The sequence below is a fragment of the Corvus hawaiiensis genome, chromosome 3, assembly GCF_020740725.1.
Source record: "Corvus hawaiiensis isolate bCorHaw1 chromosome 3, bCorHaw1.pri.cur, whole genome shotgun sequence".
Classification (NCBI taxonomy): Eukaryota; Metazoa; Chordata; class Aves; order Passeriformes; family Corvidae; genus Corvus; species Corvus hawaiiensis.
The window spans coordinates 41,459,368-41,480,434 of NC_063215.1; the positions used below are offsets into that span (position 1 = coordinate 41,459,368).

General features: G+C 37.0%; 1 protein-coding gene across 2 annotated transcripts in view; it reads right to left on the reverse strand.

Annotated features, from left to right (window-relative positions):
- The window catches only part of MMS22L (MMS22 like, DNA repair protein), a 90,940-nt gene that overhangs the window by 46,024 nt on the left and 23,849 nt on the right, over positions 1-21,067 (reverse strand). For both annotated transcript variants that reach the window (XM_048297185.1, XM_048297183.1), the window contains exons 11-14: positions 19,137-19,199; positions 13,643-13,762; positions 13,000-13,220; positions 10,075-10,584 (exon numbers count right to left, since the gene is read on the reverse strand). In XM_048297185.1, coding sequence (XP_048153142.1) covers positions 10,075-10,584; positions 13,000-13,220; positions 13,643-13,762; positions 19,137-19,199 — 914 coding nt within the window. The remainder of the gene's footprint in view (positions 1-10,074; positions 10,585-12,999; positions 13,221-13,642; positions 13,763-19,136; positions 19,200-21,067) is intronic.

Here is a 21,067-nt window from a genome sequence, read left to right on the forward strand (position 1 = left end):
AGCTCTAAAATATTTTTAATAGTCATATGTGGAACACTTACTTAAGTATTTCCAAAGGTACATCTCCAGTAGCTAATCAATATATTCCTGTCCAGGAAAACAGAAAAATATCAATGAAAATATTTGGTTTTATTCTTGTGGTTGACTTTTTGTAAGGAAAACAAGACTGCAAAAAGCAGTAGAAGGAAACTTCACTGTCCTGGCAAGCACATCTGTACTTGCCTGTTCTTCCCTTCTCCTGCCCCTCAGTAAAGGATGACACATCCCTGGCAGCAGGATGTTCCTGCTGTGCGCACAATGGCTGCTGTGGCTGCCTGTGCAGCCCCTGCATTACCACAGAGAGAAACAGAAGCTTTCTGCCTCTTAACATGGATTTCCAAGCACACACATTAAACCAGACACTTCCCACAACTCTTTGGTAACAGCCAGAAATTAATGAATGAACTATCTAACCAAAAATAAGTTCACTCCTGTATTTTCAGGAGCATTAGCACATCTGCATTATCAGAGCCTATGAGAAGCCCACGGTTACCTCCCCCTTCCCTACAGTGAGGGGTGCAGCCTTGATTATGTCTGTACCTTACAGCCATTGGCAGGGGCTCAGTATTGCCCTAAGGCTTTAATTAACCCCGATTAGAGATAAACAGGGCCTTCTGGTTGTGAAAAAGAGGAGGGAATAGACAGTACCTTCAGCTTATCAGACAACTAAGTAAACCACAAACTGCTTTTACCTTTCTCTACTTGCTCCTCCCAAAAAAAAAAAGTCAGGAAGAGGCCCCCAAAAAGTCCCTGAGATGATGCACAATGTATATGTTGCAGAGTATGCTCTCCTCTTTCCAGTTTGTTTTTAGGGAGGATATATATGGTAGCCTACTATTTCAGGCTCATTTTCCATTAGACGTATTTTCACTGTCCCTGTTTTAGTGCCACTGTAAAGAAAGCTGGAGCATTTAGCCATTGGCAATTAGTGACACTTGGACTTGCTCCAAGCCAAATAAAACATGGCAATGCACATCTACAGGCCCTGAATCAATGTCTAAAAAAGCATTTGCAAAGTAATTTTCTAGACAGATTTCAAGACTCAAACACAAAACCACTGAAAAGCCATCACGTTTTTCAGCAGGGCCACTGTCCAGTGCATACAGGAGAAGCCATCTTTACACTTCCACCCCAGAAATTCCAAGAACAAGTAGGATACTGTAGCACTAAACAGGTTCAATTTTTCTCCCCCAATAGAACATGGAAATGAAAACAAACTCTAAAAAAAGAAAATAAATAAGTTTGATTCCATAAGTTTCTCTTGAAGTGCTACAGTAGCAGCCTATTCTAAATAACCATCCTAAATGTCTGTCCAAAATTAAGACAATTCTGTCTTCACTGGCATGAAGAACAGCAGAAAACCTGTAACATCCTTTTACATACTGGGTAACTTCTAGCTTGTCTCAACTCTTCCTAGCTGAAATCACTTCCATCAAACTCATACAAACTGCCTACTTTAGTCATTCACTTCTGTGACTCCCTCTAATTTTCAATTTATTCATAAATATTTTGTAAAATGACATATCCAGAACTGCATACAGAACGCTGCAACTAAAGACAGAATAAGCAGCTCTTCTCACCTGCAGGAGTTTTATTAACACACTTCACAACAATATTTAATTTTTTTTTGTTTTTTTCCTAAAGCAGAGTCACATTAGGTCCTGCTTCCTAATATCATATAGGCTGTGTGCATAAGAAACTCACTGTTAAAAGTTAGCCAATAGATTTCAAAATCCAAATTTTGGATTTTCTTGCAGATACTACTAGAAACTCACAAAAATAAACACTCTGTAAACAGAGGTGAAAGCATAAGTAGCAGGTTCATTTCCCACTCCTTGTAAGGTACAAGGGAATCCACTTCACAAGCAATTCCAGTTCACAAACAATTCCAGTTTTTCCCCCTGCACTAGGCAGCAACTGCGCTAGTGCAGGGACAATAATAGACCTTGCAGGAATCTGTGCTGAGCAGGCAGCAAAGTCTACAAGCAAGGGCAGAAATGAGGTAACAGCAAGGGCAGCTACCTCACTTCAACCAATGCCAGATGTGAAGATTCCCTGTTTCTCTCACCTTCCCATACTTTGACAATATGGCTGCAAGTCAAGCATTCCATGTAATATTTCCATGTGTCCTTTCTAATTTCAGTATTTGGCCTTCACTATTTCTTCTTGTTGAGGATAATTTATTTCAAAATATCAAAGTAATTTTAAATGCTGGTTTTATTTTCCATTTGAACACACAGAAATACTCTCTAATTTCTGGCTACATATAAAATCAAACCCTAACTTTTTTCATCTAGTACGACTAGTTGTGCTAAACAGTTCTTTGTTTTCAGTGATTTGAATGAATGCCATTAAACACTGATAACACTAATTTTACACAAGTAACATTGAAACCTTACACTAGTGATGATTTTTATGAAAATTTTCTCTTATTCCTATAGACTCACACCATTTTACAGAAAATCTGTTTGTACTTTCAAGGCTGCTGTTTTCTTTTTTCTGATCTTTTTTTTTTTTTTTTTTGGTTAGGATACCCAGGAATGAGTACACTAGAAGTTATTTTATTTCCAAGAAGAAATTCAATCATAAGCAAAAGCATCCTAGGGGATGAAGAATCAAACAGTATATACCCAGAAAACAGAAAAACACTAAAGAATAAACAGAAAACACAATGTATTGAGATCCAACCCTTCTCTTCATTTGGTCATTGCTTTCAAGAGAACATACCAAATTGTTTTTGCTGATTAGACAGTCCCAGAAGTTAGTAGCAAGAGAAGTTGATGCTGGTAGGTTACAGCTGTCAGTAAGAGAATCGGAAATAAATTTGGAAAAAAGGAAGCAAGTGGCTATTTCTCATCACTGTAGTTATTACCCAGTTTTCGAAGTATGAGTGATGGTGGGGGGGGGGGGGAACAAAACCCAGAAGCTTGTTCTACTGAACCACTGAACTGAATCTTTCAGAACTGCACAAAGTGCTTCAATCTATGTTGTGACAAGCATCCAGCAAGTGCTTTCCCTAGTTTTCATTTTCCTCCATTAAGACAAGTACATTCATCTGTTCAGTTAGCATAAGGATTCTCCTTGGAGTTGGTTCAGATTTTTTCCTCCACTTTAAAGGTCAACTTTCTTTAAAACACATAGGCACAAATTAATTCTCCTCTCCAGAGAGATCAATTCCTTTCACAGGGGCTAGCAATGGAGACAAGAGAGCAAAGGGAAATATTCTGGGTGAAGCAGAGCCAAATGTGTCTGGATCAGTGCACATAATTGACTCGTCTAAACATTCTTGACACATGCAAGACAGTGGCTTGCTCTTGTCCCAGAATGTACACTTGCTGTTTTATCAGTCACATTTCTGATTCTCTGCTAATAAGAGCCTAGAAACCCCGGGCACAGCTGGGCACTTGGGCAGGCCAGGGCAGCCAAGCTGTCGGCCCGGAGCCAGCTCGCCGTGCGCTCCCTCCATCCTCCCGCACGGGCTGTCAGTAGGAGGCAGCATCGGCTCTGCCAGCAGCAGCTCCGCACCACAAAGTACTTGGGAGCGGGCTTCATTCTTCTGTCATTATATAAGCAAGATGACACTGTTCTCTAATCCAGCCAAAGCTGATAAGTACCATCAACCTGTCACTTCCTACATTTCAAATTCTAACATTGCAGCATCAAAGAGTTTTTACATTTCGATTTCTTTTGCTGGCAGCGGTCGGTAGCCTCTCATTCTCCCACGGTGTTCTAATGCAGCATTTGCACACCGGGGTTACTCCCAGCCTGAATAGCAGGTCATCCCCTACTCACTGAGCTCATCTGCAGCCCATGTGCTAGGCAATTTAGATCCAATCAGCCCTTATTTAGCTCAAGAGTAATGAGCAGCATAGTGACACAGACTTAAGCCTGACCCTCAGGACACTGCTCATCAAGCAGTAAAACTGTGACAAAATCATTCATCTTCCACCCGCTGGCAAGAAATAATACTCACACTCACTGTATTACTTTTTCAAGACATAGGAAAAAAAAAAGGTCCTGAATTTTCATGATGCGAGACATTAATTTGCAGAAAGCTGAATTCCCTTAAACCCCCCTGTTGCTATGAGCTCACCAGGGGGAAATAGGCCTTAGGAGACTGAAATGGAATAAAGAAAATTGCTTCAGCTTTCTGTTCATTTTAAATAAGCCTTAAATCTGACATGAGATATCCTAAAGAGAGAAGAAATATAGATCTTGTAAGGTAACGAAGAAACAATCAAAATTAAGAGATTAGAAGGCTACTTGCATATAATGATTTTATTGGCAAAAATATTTCTTTTGTTTAACATCCACAACAAAAAAAACCCACTTCATATGAAAAGCCATCCTCACACCTCATGTGAAGAATAAAAGTAAAACTGAGAGGAAAGTTAATTTAGGGAAAATAGTTTCAGAAGTGAGAGACTTCCATCAGAAAACAAATCTGTGCTTTACGTCCTTCAGGGAGCACATACTTCTCTAAACAACTATAGGGATCCAAGCAGCAGGTTCTCAGTACACCAGGATATGATTTTATTCTTTTTTTCATGGATTTACCCTTTCACAACAGAAATCTTATACTGCTGTCAGGTAGGCTACAGAAAGCTTATGTGGATTAATTTTTGGTGGATAAAATGGATACAATGGAACACAAAAAGCGTGTTTCCATCTGTAGCATAGGGGACTGAACTGTATATCTTCATGATTGATGTTTGAGTACTAGACTTGAGTTTCTTTAGCTTTGGGTATCTACCAAGACTTTTTTTGGACATCAACAGTTAGGTTTTTTGATAGCTTTTAATGTTTCAGTGTGTTCTGAAGTGATTCTAGAATAGAACAGTAGAGTAGAATATTGCAGTAAGAAAGGACCTAGAATGACCATCTAGTCCAACTGCCTAAGTAATTCACAGCTGATCAAGAGCTAAAGCAAATTATTAAGGGCTTTGTCCAATTGCCTCTTAAACATTGACAGGCTTGGGGTATCAACCACTTCTCTAGAAAGCTTGTTCCAGGGCTTGACCATCCTCTCAGTAAAGAAATGCTTCCTAATGTCCAGTCTAAGCCTCCCCTGGTGCAGCTTTGAACCATTCCCACATGTCGTATTAGTGGAGCCCAGGGAGAAGAGCTCAGCACCTCCCTCTCCACTTACCCTTCTCAGGAATCTGTAGAGAGCAATGGGGTCACGCCTCAGCCTCCTTTTCTCCAAACCAGACAAGACCCAAAACCTCAGCTGCTCCTCACAGGACATGCTTTCCAGCCTTGTTGCCCTCCTACTACGGCAAGATGCTATTACATCTTAAACACCAACGTGCAATTAATGTTAATCAGTTGTTCAACTTTCATGTGTCCACCTACTGATTCAAGAAAATGGACACTGAGAAGGGGAAATGAATATTCTTGCAAACCTGAACCAGTGACAGACGTATACAGGAACTTTCTATATGCAAAGTATTAGGTACACATTTCCAGTGCATGCTGTTGTCTCATTTCATTTCTTTGCATAGTAACACTCTCAGAGCAGAGGAAAAACAATTAAAGCAACACATTAGTTTTAGTTAGTCAACTTTGAAGGTCAGAATACAAGGGACAAAGATGTAAAACATTACTTTAGACTCCAACAAAAACCTGAAAAAACCTCAAATCCCACAAAGTAAGAAGAAGAAAAGAAAATTCAGTTTTAATTACCAGAGCCACACCTTAAGGCAACAACTGTAGCTAAGAACATATACTGTATTACCTGAGAAGGTGGTAACATTATTTTTAAGGATTCCTACACAGGAAACCTCTCAAAATGCTGTTATATTGTAAAGCAGTGCTTGCTTCTCATGCATTAGAGCAGTTAGAAACTAGATTTTCATTACACTCCTTTAAACACCGATTTTGTTAATGGAATACTTGAACTTCAAAGAAACCATAACAATACTTTAAAGGATAGGTCAAGTTAGCATAGCAAGGCATACTTGCTCCCCAAGCATAAGATATTTTTTGTGAAGTGAAAAAGGAAGGATCTATTTCCTTTTTTTCACACAGATAAACAAAGTTCACAGCAACTTTTAGTGGTCATTCATTAAGCCTGGGAGATCTTTGAGCAAAACTAACATCTTTGGACTCTCAGTTCAGTAGCTTAGTCCAGAGTTGCCTTCTGTACTTATCAGGGCATCACAGCTGGGAGCTCTATATATTCTCACAGGATGGGATGGGTAAGAGAAGACTCATGATCTTCCAAACTCTTCTGAATACAGTTTTCAGACGCTCAACATCAGAAAAAAGATTTTACAAAGACTAACACTATAACCCCTGAGGGGGAAGAAAAGGAGGGAGGGCCTTTCTGTTCTCTCCTCCTGAGCTTATCTACTGACTTACACAGTAATAGAGAGAGGGAGAGATGCTTCTGTTGGTCTCTAAAAAGCTTCCCACAGGCTGTTTTGATGGCAAGTATAACAAAAAAAATTACAAATGACTCTACATTTCCATAGCAAAGATATACTGGATAATCCATTCCTATTGTGGTTTCTCTCACTACCTCAAGGCTAAACACACTCAGATAGAAACATCCTGTTACCCATGGTCCAATTATTAATGTAACTTTCTCCTAGAGACAGGTTTACTTGGTCAATATTCCTGTAAGAGCTTATGAAATTTACACACTGAAATTTTCAAAAATTAGCAAGAAAGTACAAATGGGCATAAATTCACACAGACTGTTTTCAAAGTAAAATTACCATTTATGATGGTATCAGGTTAGTGGTACTTCTCACTTCTCCTCCAAGTCTCCCTGAAACTAGGCAAAGATGTTTGGAGCACGGCAGTGATTTTACACCTGGGCATGTACTCACATTTTATAGTGCTGTAACTCTGTGCTAACACTCAACAAAACTCAAATGCCAGGATGACAATAATAAGAGAAAGCTCATGTCAAAGCAATACCCCATTACAATACAAGACATTTTAGCATGTTTCAAACACTTCTTTTAAGAATAATATATTGCAGTGCCAGCACCTACAGCCGATTTCTCAGAGTCTTGTATCCATTTTTACAGCAAGTTCTGTCAAATCCATTTAATGCCTGTATTTTTATTAACCTAGGGCTTCTTTTTGTGTCACGAGGCACACAGTTGACAGATAGTGCTAGAGAGTTGGAACAAATGAAAGCACACATGGGCAAACATCCTGCATTTACCTTTCAATAAAAAACAACAACACCACCACCAACAAAAACCCTAAAAAACAACAACAACAAGAAGTCAGGATTTTAAAACATTGCTTAAAAACAAGAAAAAAAATAAAGGAAAAAACTTATGTCTGAGCTAGAAGCTGAATGCTCCAAGTAAAAATAGGAAGGAAGTACTTCACATTTTGATTTAGAGGAGTTTCTTGATTATTTACTGTTTATTTTACATGGTTTTAAAAAGGAGACTGTATTAAAATACAATCTAACAGTTCATAGTGAATGTTACTATGAAGATCAAATACTTGCAAGTGCCAGCAAGTAGCATCTTGATTTCAATTATCCACTCACCACATATCAAAAAATGATAAAAATGAGCTCCTGTCAAGACATAGTTCTATTTAAATATATGGATTCCAAAATAATCATAATGGTAACAACCAATAAAAAAGCGGTTTAAGAAACCTTATTTAAAATAGTCTAACCATAGGTAAATACAACAATCAAAAGCTACCAGTACTTTTCTAGCAGACAAGAAAAATACCAGAAAAAGCTGGAATGGGTTATTTTAAAACACTGTGGTGTAAAAATGGTGAAGGTGGGGGTCTCTTTTCAGATGTCTTTTATGAAAAAAGAAAGAAAGAAAACAAGCGTACTTTCAAATCCTTGTATGCCGAGTTTTAGCCCAGAGCAAGTTTTCACTGCTATGGTACAAACCCTTGAAAATAAAGGTTTATAATGGAAATGCTGACAGACCCTTAACTATAGCGGCATGAATAGCTATAATTAAAGAAGAGCTTTTGGCTACACCTCACTCTGAAAATGAAAGACTAGAATTTTTACAGTATCCTCAAATAAAAACAACTGGGAAACCTGGAATGAGATTCCAGCAATCCCAACAAGATATGTTAAAGAGGACTGCTAAAACTATTTGACATTTTTAGCTTTAAATATTGAGGCATTTAGTTAACACAACCAAGTCAGTATTTTCATAATGCTACTTAATCAGCAATAAAGAATGCTCCTGTGAGCCATCATCTGGGGTTAGCAGAAAGTAACACATGAAGTTATTATTTCCTAACAGCCTAGAGGGAGCTGCTTGTCTCTTTAATCAGTGATCTCACTTCCTTCCTACCTGTAAATTCCCTGTCATACAGTTTTAAAATTATTAAGAGTGCAGTGTACAGAAAAATTACTTTTATGAAAGGCCTACTATCTTATATCAGCCTGGATTTTATAAACAAGCGTTTCACCCTTATCTGAATTTGAAAACAGACCAGGCCTAATCAGTCTGGTCAATTCAATAATATTTTAACATCTGGTTAGCACAAAATCATCCATATCTTCTGAATCAAAAAGGTGGTTTTAGTGTTGTTTTATTTGCATGGCAACAGAGAACTGTTTTCAGTGAGTCTGTCAAAGCAGCAAAATCACTAACATTTTCCTGCTCCATACAACCTGAAGATCAAAGTGTTTTGTAAGTATTAAGGAATTTAGTTCTTCTGTAGATGGGATAAATAGGCTTGTAACAGTAACTAAATGTATAAATACAGAAACTGAAATAAAGAGCTGTTAAAAAAAGCAAGGCTCTAAAAATCTCTCTCATACTAATTACTATTTGAGCATGTTGGTAATTCAAATATCTCAGAAAAACTACTTTTTATAAAAAAAGGTACTAATACTGTCCTGTACCTTATCTGTGATGACCTGAGAAGTCTAGATTGAACTTGCATGCCCTCTTCTCTGTCTTACAAGAAGGCCACATAACCCCCAGTCCTGGAAAGCTTAAAAATAATGCCAAGTTATAAAACAGGCAATTTTTTCACCAGTCTCAAATTTCTCCCTATTTCATCTTTAAAAACAACACAACAAATGCTGTGTATTAGCTAATGGAGAAGATGTCAAAGCATTTTTGAAGTCTCCAATTTATTCCAGGAAATACATTCAGTTGAACTGAAATAATAAATAATAAATCAACTAAACTTAGTTTTGTGCTTCATCTTTTTTCAAAAGACTGCCTGAAAAACAGTTGTCTTTGGATCTATAAGCTATTGACAGCTGCAGTCAAACTAGACAATAACAAAGAACCTAGTTAAAGAGAGATCTTGCATATGGGCCTCAGTATTCCTATTATGCACTCTTCCACAGCTCTTTACACATATTTCAGTCTTGCACATTTGAAGTAATGGCAGATCAATAGCTGCCTCTTAATATCTTATGAAAAAAAAGCAGTTTGGGCTTCAAACTGGAGGACTGCTTCTCAAAGGCATCAGTAGACAAAAAATATGCTTATTGAAGGGCACTGTGGATGTTGAAAAATGAACTAGTACATCAAAGCAAAACTGCTTGAAAGTGGTAAAATATGATTTCCTTCTTTCCCATCGAACCCCAGACGAGTATTTAAATCTCCATAACTGTAGTATTTGAATGCAACCTTGATGAAAAAAAAAAAATTAGAACAAAAACTCTGAAAAACAGAATAATATTCAATTAAGAAACAAAACCAAAAAAACCCACCCCCCAGCCCCCACTTATGTAATTAACACGGACAATAATTTCTACGTTTCCTGTATCAAATGAGAGATGATATTGTCTGAAATAGTAGCAACTGGATGACTTTCTAAAGAGACACTAATTCATAACAAAATATCAGGATGTCAAACCTAATCTGAAATAGTAAGGAAACATTTCAAAGATTCTATATGCACTGAAGTATTGGTGGGTTTTGAGATTGAACGCATCATTCACAGACCTTCAGAGATTTCTCTTTCCTTTTACTCAATTTCAGTAAAAAATTAATAGGAACTACAGTTTAACCCTAAAAACAAAATGCTAGTCTATATCCACAACTTAACTAAATAACTTACCGAAGTCTGGCTAGAACAACCTGAAGAAAATTCAGGACCATGCTCAGCTCAGCTCCCCGACATGCAGGCAGCAGCATAGTAAAGCCATCATTTAGCAGCTTTTCCTCAGAAAGGCTCAAGTAGCAGCTGGTCTCAAACACTTCCTGGGCACCATCAATGTAGGTTGAAAGTAGAGTCCAGAGATTTTGTCTCTGTGTGTAGTCATTTTTGGTTACTAAAAACTCCTTTGCCTTCTCACAGAAAGTATTTGAGATTTTCTCGGCTAGGGCACTAATGTCCATGTTCTTCTCAACATAAATTAAAAGGAAAGCAAAATGACCTCTCCAGATGAGAGCTCTCCGAGACATGGTGATGGAGGATGGAGTCAGGAAATCCAAAAGATCCAACACCCGACTCACTATATCTTCTGTCTCCGCAACAACTGCCAGCATGAGGAACAGGTTAAAAAAGTTCTGCAGCCCCACTTCTGTCAGCTCCTGCATTCTTTTCCGATGGAACTTGGAATAAATTCTACATTAGAAAAACAAACAGAAAAACCCAGGAAAGAGAAAGTTTCTTAAAGTATGCAATTTTCTATCTTCTTGAGTGACTAAAACTGTATTTTCATGCTTTCAGTTTACAGTTATCCACTTCTGGTAACCCTTAAATTTTATATACTCTTTTTTTCATTACTTTTATGGCTACTGGAACAAACATGCTCTTTCAGTTTCTGCTCCTAATTTAAAGCACACGTTGTTTCCAATTGGAGGTGCAGCCTAACCCTTCCCCCTTATCTAACCTCTAGTACCAAGCGGAGCAAAATGTTATGAGTAGACTCTCTCTGCTCTGTCTGTGATGGGTGTCCCCCATACGGTGCCTTCATATCAATCAAGTTTAGCCCATGAGGGCTCCTAGGAAGAGAAGCTGTCAAGTGGCATCTCTTTGCAGCAGCAAACCATTCTGGTACACCAACTTCTTCCCTGGAAACGTCCTCATTTCCATGTGGAAATCAGCTACTGGTTTCTGCTGTTATGTTGTAATGCAGCAGCTGCTGTGATCAAAGTCTCACCTACCAAACCATCACTGCAATAAAAGGAAGATTTCTGATGGAAAATTCCTTTTCTCCACAGTGCTTTGCCAAAGTCTGCATCAACCTGTACTGCGCACCTATGGTATGGATGGGTTCTAAAGAAAACAGACAAGCTAAGCTGAGGCATTTGGAAAGAAACCTCTCTCCAGGCAGGAAGAGGTTAAGAAACTTTATCTGTACTGCTTATAGGACAGTGCTCAAGTCATACACAGCTGATGGTGACAAGCACTGCTACTTTGAAATTTTAAAGCAGTTGACAAGAAGGAAAAAGCACATCTTTTCTGGGACCTTTGCTTGGATGTGGACTCTTAAATGAAAGCCACCATTCCTACAACAGAGGAGTAAGATGAAAACAGCTTGACTCTGATTTTTGTGTTTAAAACTTCGGGTATATCCTTCACATTTAATTTAAAGTAAGTTCCACATACAGTAGTTAAACATCTGTAAGTGCTGTTTTCCTATTCTGTCACCTGGAAAAGAGTTGGAAATGGTGTTGAGGTTATCAAATCTAGCCACCAAAACTTACAGCATATCCAATTAATGTTGTTTAGTAGTAAATTACTACTGACAAGCATATATGCTTTTCATGCATCCATTAATGCTTGGTTAGCTGCTGAAAACAGAGTTCATCCCAAAATCATAGCTGTAGACTGTTAAATTTTGCTACTTGTGTAATTGATATTTTCAAGATAGAAATGATGAATACTGGTTAAGCAGACTGACACACTGTGTGTTGTGTATTATTATTCCCCCTCTTAAATTAGGGAAAGTAACAAGCTATAATAGCACAAAAATGTAAGTGTAATTTCCTTGCAGTAAGAACAGAGTAGGCTAATTAAAATTTTTTTTAAAAAAAGCAAGACACTGATACAGAATCCAACAACATATTTGTTTCTACATAGTTGCAATGATTTATAAACCCAAAATTTAGTGACTATAATAGCTTCTGAAGTGTACATAGACATTAGGCATACTGTTTTTTCTGATAGCCAAGATAACCCTTCTTCCTTAGAAGAAAAACACCACATAACTTTGTAAGGTGTGTATACACCTGGGCATTTTTAAATGTTTATTTCTTGCATACATGAAGAACTTACTAATGCTTAATAGAACTTTAATTTATTTTATTAATACTTAATAAAATCTTTTTAAACAACTCAAAACCCTAAACCAAAACTATTTTTGTTTTCTGTTTTCTCTATCTAATGAAAAAAAATTACCAAGTCTGTATTAATCATTACAAGTGCTATCCTCATTACTATAAGAAAAGTCTCATGGATTCAGTAAGCATCTAAAACATCAAGAGTTTAATTTAGAGCACATATATTTTACGGCTTTTTATATCATGACTGACTGTACTTAATTAGTATGTTTCAAAATTAAGTGAAAAATTTAAATCCTCACAAAAATACTGTGAGAAATTTTGAAAACCACTGAAAAGAAGTGAAATATTTAAATGAAAATACAGGTCTAGCAAGTGTCAGTCTGCATGTTCTTGAACAACACATGGCTTACATCCAGCTCAAACACAATTTCTGTGCTTTAATTACATTATCTGTCTGGCAACTGAGTTGTACTACTGCACTGGTTGCCAGTCTACCAAATTCCTGGCCAGTGGGACGAGGTAAATCATCACACACCATGAATGCCAAGGTGATTTTTGGACCCAGTGACAGCCTCAGCTGGCAACAGAAACTTCAGGGAACAACTGCTTTCTTCAAATTATAAATCACCCTGGATCTGTCACCCCCTTTACTTTGCCATAAGCACAGCGCCCTCTGCCTTGCATGTAGCTGTAAGGGCCCCTGACTCACTACACTTCTTACAAAATGAGACAAAGTAAATAGCATCCATACCGTCCTTTAATTTGTTTCCAAGGATGCATCCCATTGTTTTCTTCTTTCATAATCCGTGCCAAAATGCTGAGGAAAATGAAGTAACTGTTGCTGGACTTGTACAGAGAAGGGATCTGCTGTTCGCAGCAGCAGCGTTTCACCAACTCAAGCATTGACAAAGAAGTCTTACTAACATTTGCCAGATCCTTCAGACCAAGCCAAGGAACAGTAAAGCAGCTGTTCTGAAATAGATGAAAACAGAAAATACTATAAATAACAATAAATGCCAATATTTCGAAGGCAGTAAGATGCACTCCTCCACACAAACAAAAGGATATGTTGTTCCTACCTCAGCTAAAACGATAAAAATGCATTGTAACTGTGTGCAAAGTATTTTTACAAGATCTTAAACTGAGTAGTCCTGATGAAAAATAAGAGTTGAAATATATTATCATATTCTATTATTTCATAATGTAATGGACCATAACAAATTTAAACATGATTTCATTAAATAAACATAGCAAATTTAGGGATACTGCCATTGACTAGGTAGTTTTACAGAAGTACAGCAATCAAGCTTGGCTACAGGAAAATCAGAATTAATCAGCAAAAATCAAGGACTATCTACATGCAATTCTACATTTTTATGTATTCATCTACTTACCAGATTCTTGCTGTAATAATCCCAGAGTATGGTGACAATAGATAAGTTCAAATCCCAGAAACTACACAAAGTCAAACAGCACTGAAGATGCATTCGTAAGTGTTCTTCTAACACACCAGTCTTGAAAAGGAAGTAAGAAATTAATTGTAGGAGGGGAGTGTCATCTCATCTACACATAAACCCAATACTACCAGACTGTTCAAAGTAATTTCCTAATATAAAAATTATTTTTAATTATATACTGTTGAGTAAATGCATCTGCTAATTCATGCAATGAACTCAAAGATAAAGGCTGACAATTGCACCCTGCAAACCAGCCAATGCAGTAGCTCATCCCAGAATCATAGAATCACAGAATCACTTAGGTTGGAAAGGACCTCTGAAAAAGTTCATAGGAAAGAAAATAGGAAATGCCAAACAATTTGAATGCAGTGAAGCATTCAGGTTGTAATTGTGGGATAATGAAAGTGGAATTCTTCTCATCCAGCTTTTGGTAGCAACAAAACTGAACTTTCATTAGATGTAGGCTATTAAGAGCTCTATGCTCTGGCTGAAATCATGTGTTTAACCCAGCCTATTTTAGGCATCTACTTCAGCATAATTCCTGTAAGGGCTTTATTATCTCCACTGCCTGCAAAAGTGGTTTAATGGACCAACTTGTATGCAGTTGTCCTAAGGGTAGACTTTTACATGTGTGGGTCTAACACCTCCCCCATAGCAGAGGGGTGGGAAGTAGATGATCGTTAAGGTCCCTTCCAAACCAAAACATTCCATGATTCTATTACTTACTCACAGTGCTACTTCTTATGACTTACTGTGTCTTGGAGTGGCTTTTTTTCCTGTTTTCAATGTCACACAAATGAGTTTCACTCATTAACTCGTCTCTACCTGGCTATTACATTCATATGGAAAACTTGACTTGCTACACTTTATCACAACACTGCAAACAATTATGCAATCACCCACAATAACTTCTAACCAAGTCTGCCTTCTCTTCTCATGAACAATTATTGTAGGGCATATGGCTTCTAAAGTGGTCCATTCCTAAAACAACTTGAAAATTGAAAAGACATTTTCAGTTGCCATAGAAAATTATATATTCAAGACATTATGTGTAAGATACAGAACCCAATGAAATAGGAAAGTAACTTTCCAGTAAAGACTCATTAAAAATATACAGAATAATAATTCAAATGTAATAAAAATGCCTACAAATGAAAGGTGATATCAAGTGTTTTTTATATATAACTATTAAATCAGTAGACTTCCCAAAAGATAACAATCTCGCACCAAAACCAAGGGACAGAACAGCTGCTATTTCTTTAATGAATAAAAGCAGGTGTCTTGATGTAAAACAAAAAACCTGCAGCTGAGCATATCTATTTCTCTAGAGGGATCTACCGGGTTACAAGGATGTAAAAAAAACCAAACAAAAAACCAAAACCAAAAAAACCCACAAAACTTCAAAACAAAACAACCCCCAAAAAACAAAACACAACATTCAGAAAGGGAATGCTTAGTCTTGAAGTTGTATTTTGTGTCTAGGGTTATGTTAAGGATATAATTCAACAAACAAAGACTGCTTCGGTTAAAGTAATTCAACAATAAACATTGCAGCTGAGCAGCTTCAATTAGAGCCATTATTTATCTGTCTAACAATAGTTTTAGAAACAGTTTCCAAAACCAAGATAGCACTGAAGGCCTCATCTCAAATTTAATATGAAAGAGTTATCCAGACTTCAAATATCCCTGGGATTAATGGATTCTCTCACTAGTCTTTTGCTTAAAATGGTCTCCTGCACTGCTGGAAATACTATCAGAACTCTTGAGGTAGTCAGCTTTTAATTTATCACAGAAGGGAGGAACACCAGATACTATCAAAATGATAGTACTATCTAAACATAACATTTTTCTCTTATGACCTCCTATGTAGTAACAAAATTGGTTTTCCTAGAAATCCAAGAAATACTTCTCTACCTCTTTTAAGGTAGAATTAAACAAAAAATACAGTGAAAATATAACAAAATTGAGGCAGAAATGAAACAGCACAAAGCATTTATTTTCTAAAATGAGAAGTCTAATAAGACAGACTGCTATTAGTTCTTGAGAACCAAAAAGCTTTTGATTCTCACAATAAAACTTCATAAACACAAATGCCTCTTACACTGACAACCCATAAATTTAGTCAGTTTGATGTTGCCTAGTAGACAAGTACAGTTACGATACTGTTACTACTACAACAATTTCCATTTTGTAGTACAAATAGAATTATACACCTTCTTTTGGAAGAGAATTACAAATTACAAAAAAAGTAGGAAATGCCTCGTGCAACTAGTTTCCCCAAAAATGCCCTTTTTTGTGATAGAACTGGGAGTTTTTTCACATGAGCAATTTTCTTCAACTCTTATCCATCTACAATTTAAATAGAGAGTGATTTGTGGCTGAAGAACTCAGCTGCTGGCCAACTGTTTGAAGCTGAAAGCATACATCCAAGGAAGCAGCACACTACACTTGCCTAGGTATCCATGATTGCTTGTATCTTCTCACAGGGTGTTTTTGCTTCCCATCACTATTGATCCCATAAGATGAACAGCACCTTAACATCTTTTCCTTGCTCAGCAGCAGGATGACTGTAACCTTAAAGGAGTTCCTATCTGGAACAGGGCACTGCAGCACCCCTCTACCACCTTCACCTGGACATGCAACACCTTCTTCAAGTGGTCTTCATCATCCAAAATCCATCATATCATGGATTAACATGCCTTAGGCTCTCTACTGCCTACATGGGGACAACTAGATGCAATAGTATTACTGAAACTGAAGAAATGCTGCAGATTTAACACTGATTAGGCGTTTTTGTATTCCAGTAATTAGCTGTCCTAAGGATGTTAAAGTTAACTCCAGCTTCTGCTGCTTCATGATGCTCTGTTACCCTCAATGGCTGCAACAATGCCTATTAAATCATCTTTTCACAGCATGGAATTTGAAGCTCACATGAAGAGAAATTAACAGTCATTGATAGGAGAGATTATCAATTTACATAACAGATGTATGTTCTGCACCTTTTTCAGATGCTTTTGAACACACAAAACTACACATACTTGATTTCTTCTAATTTCCTCCCATTCAGTGTAAATTGCCATTCATCTGAGCATGTACAGTCTAGAAGCTATAGGGAAGTTAGGGAGTAACAAGCACAAGATTATGAGGTTGATGAACAGAGTAGTAAATATGATTAGTTTTTAAGTTCCCATATACCTAAAAATGAAGTTTTTAGCTACCAATTCCAGCCCTCTCTAGCAAATGGGTGATTCAGCACTATTATTTCTTTTAGTTTATTTTGCACAGCTATTGCTGTGCATCTTTAGTAGATAACAGTCTATATGCTGAAAAGGATGGCTCAGACAGGATTTACTAACAAAGTTATGCCAAGTGTTAATAGGCAGTATCATCAATTCTGTCCTGCTGTTCATTCAAAGAGTACTATTATCACTTTTGCTTTCTTTTGCTTTTTCCCGCTTTTCCATGTTCCATTTCATTATTGACTTCTTGATATCTCATTGTGCTTCTCATTACTACAGTTTCTGGACTTAACAATACCTAAGAGATGCAAAAGCATAAGATAAAAGGTAGGAGTGGTCACTTGAAGCTGCCAAATCAACAGAGGAGATAGACATGTCTACTGGGAAAAGAATTCTCCTTCCTAGACACTGTCAAGAAGGCTGCTGTGCAGGGATAGGGAGCAGGATGTAGTTTCTAATAAAGTACTACATTCACTCGTGCATGCACATATAGGAATTAATGTCCCCCAAGGAGCACTTCTCTCGGGCAGCTAATTTCATAATGCAAGAAAAAATAATGAACAAATAAAAAAAGGAAATAAACTAGATGGGCTCCTTAGATGGTTGGTAATAGTTACAACCATGTCTTTGGCAAATGAGGGTTTGTTTTAATTCCAACAATGGTTGCCTTTGGAAATTAAAACACATATTTGCTTCATACTACTGTATCATGACTGACTCAATATACAAGTCTTCTGAACTTGGCCACTTAACTTCCTTTTCTAAACTGTCTACAGTTCAATACTTTAACAGAAGCATCAAAAACAGTGTATTTTATGAATGTTCAGCTTCAAAGTAGGCTTTATTCAAAATAATAAACACTCACAAGAAAAGGGGATTATTTTGAAGAAAAGAATGTTAAATACAAATGTCTTTTTACTGTGTCTCAGGTTGCTGCCATACAGAAGATGCAACATAGGAAGGTGGCTAATAAGCTACTCACAGTTTTTATGGATCTTATCTAAATCTCTGCAGTTTCTCTCACAGAATGGTAAGCATCCAATAAGTAAAATCATCACTGTGGTTTTAATGTATATGCACAGTTTGTATTTTTAGTCATATACTGTAAAATCATTCAAAAAGAGTTAATCTTTTAAGCTGAAAGACCACATAACCAAGCATTAGAGTTTATGTAGAGAGTAATAAAAACCTGAAACATCATGCTATCATTTCAACTCTCCTAACAACCACAAATATTTTCTTGCTGAAATCATAGTTGTAACAAGTATTGTTCTACATTCCAGCTTTAACTACAGTTGTTGCTACTCCATAAACAAGACATTTATAATAATTAAAAAAATTGAAAGAACTGATTCCCCTTCTGCTTTCAACAACAGAACTTTGCAGGATTTTTCTTAATTTCATACACCAAATGAAAAAATAAATTTCATAGAGCAAATGAAAAAATAAACATTTAATGTTGTCTTAAACATACACAAATACATTATTTTTACAGGCATTGCTGATACAACATTTGCAATTTGTACCATGCAACTTCAGAACAAATTTACAGAGCTACAATGTAACTTACTTAAAAAAACTTTATGAACAGCATATTTAAAAGCATATTAAAAGGAGGTCAATTCTGACCTCTGGGCCATGAAGCATTGCATTAACAGTTCTGCAGAAAGAAAAATGATAAGGTATGAAATGAGTGCTCAGAAACTAGAACCTTATCAGTAAAAGTTTGATTCAAGCCTGTAAGACAAATTGCTCAGCAAGGCAAGTCACCTTCCTGCTGTGATGAGGATATAGCTGAATTTTCAATGCAACTGACTATCTCCTCCATCATGTCTCCTCAACTTGATATCCTTACATTCAGTATCTGGTTTACATTTTCTAAGCATCCAGTTCTTATTCTGAATACATCTTGTCTGAGAAGCCACATACTACCCTTCCAGGATAATTATCTTTTTTCTTTATCTGACAATTTAGCATCAAGCACAAGCACTTTAAAGCAAGTGGAACCGCTAACAAGGAGGGAACTGTACACTGTCATAGTTCAGCTATGTCAAGGTTGTTCATTTACCAGTGATAAAAACACTACAACTCCAAAAATACATTTGTTAGCTGGACTTTGTTCCATGCACTATATTTTCCTGAAAGTATCCTGACACTTTCCTTGTTCATTATTCTTTCCTTGACACACTTACTTGAGCATCAGTGGATTTTTTAAGGAGTTCTTCCACAAATTTCCAATTGGACTCCTTCTGTTTCTGAAAAATAATTATCAACATGAAATAGCATTTGTATCCCTTACAGGTTTCTGAAAAATAATTATCAACATGAAACAGCATTTGTATCTATTACAGGAAGCACTGTGTAGTAACATGAAAGTAAGCAGGCAAAATATTTCCAGAAATATTTAATGTCACGACAGCATACTGTAGTCATAATCAAAAAGAGCTTTTCTGTTATATGAGAGTAATCAATATCTGTCCCAAAAATTAGCCCTCAGAAAGCTAATAAAATGCCAAAACCAAAAAGTATGCAACCACTTTAAGTGACTCATTTGCAATCCCAGCCTTCACTTTTAATGGAGAAGCAAAACATTCAGGCATTTTTTATTAGTCCAAGCAGTATGTCTCACAGTTTCTTGCTCTAATGTTCTGTAAAAAGGAAGCTATAAGGGGTAAGAGAGGGAAAAAATGTACAATCTCACATTTTCTTGCTTTTTTGCTTTTCCATTTATTTATGCAAAGTGGAAAAGAAAAGGGTAGAAGGCTTTGCAACAAAGGCCATTTTCTCGAGAAAAAAGAAAAGGCAACCAGGCCAACACATTTACATTTCTAGGAGATCCAACAATCATCTCAGCTATGTATATAGCTTCTGTAGATAAGTAGATGTGTGAACATAGTACTTCCATCATTGTCCTGCCTTACTTGTTTCCTCCACTACCAGAACTGTTAAGCCTTGTACATTATTCTGCAGATAGCTGTCCTTTAAACATCAGTTTAGAACTTACAATAAAGAGCATTTTATGCTTTGGTAATTGAAATATAACTACTTTCCAGCAGCAACACCATTGTGCTCCATCCTCCTCTGCTACTGATTAAACTAGTCAATGGTGCGACTTGGTGACAGTTTCACACAGAACTCCAGAAAGTACCAAGATAATTTAAAAAACAAATTCTTTTAAAAAATGCACTAATACTCATCCAACAGTATTTGACTACTTGGTGACTTTACATTTTTGCACCACAAGAAAAAGAGAATACTGAAAGACAACTAGTTATCAAGTCACAGTCCATAGACAGTTTATGGAACAAATATAAATGAAAGGACAGATCTACAGAAAGTTACACTAAAGTTGTAATTGCATGATTCAGGAAGTTGACCCATATCAGTTAAGAAATACACACTGCTTCTTCCTCATCCTGACAGCTCCTCTTTCTGCCCTCACAACTGTAGCATGCCACTGCTCAGTAGTTCTGGTACTTCTGTTTGTGGGACTCAGAGCAAGAACAGTGAATCAACACAGAGCTTTAGGAGAAGAAGAAAGAATGAAAAAAGGAATAGGGCCTGACTTAGGTCACAGAAGAGGGACACTAATAATTGTGCCAGAACAGCAGATGGCACATCATGCCTGGGGTGGTGAACAGGATTTAAGCTGTTACTGATGCCTAAGGCTCTGTAGCATGAAACCAGAGCTAGCACCCTGTCAGGAGAGGACATTGCATCAATAGATAGCGAAAGAGTAAAGGCAGCACTTCAATAACAGGTAAATCCAGGAAGTACACAACCAGCATTTCCAGACAGATCTGGCCAGTATTTACATCAGATTTTTGACTGCTGTATTTTAGAGCCTGGTGTTACGTGAATACCTACACACAGGCAACATCCTACTGCAGATTTCAAGTAAAGCTAAGGAACTGCTAAAACGCCAGTTTTAGCAGCCATGAGTAGATATTAGAGTTACGCTAAATATCTATGAGAGCACTGAATGTTTGGATCAATCTGCTTAGCACATGTTTTTAGCAGTACCATAGACCAAGGACACATGTTTTATACAGCAGGTGTTTATTGCCAAAGTTCCAGCTTGTCTGCAGATCACCTTACAAGATCTTGGAGTAATCTAGGGCAA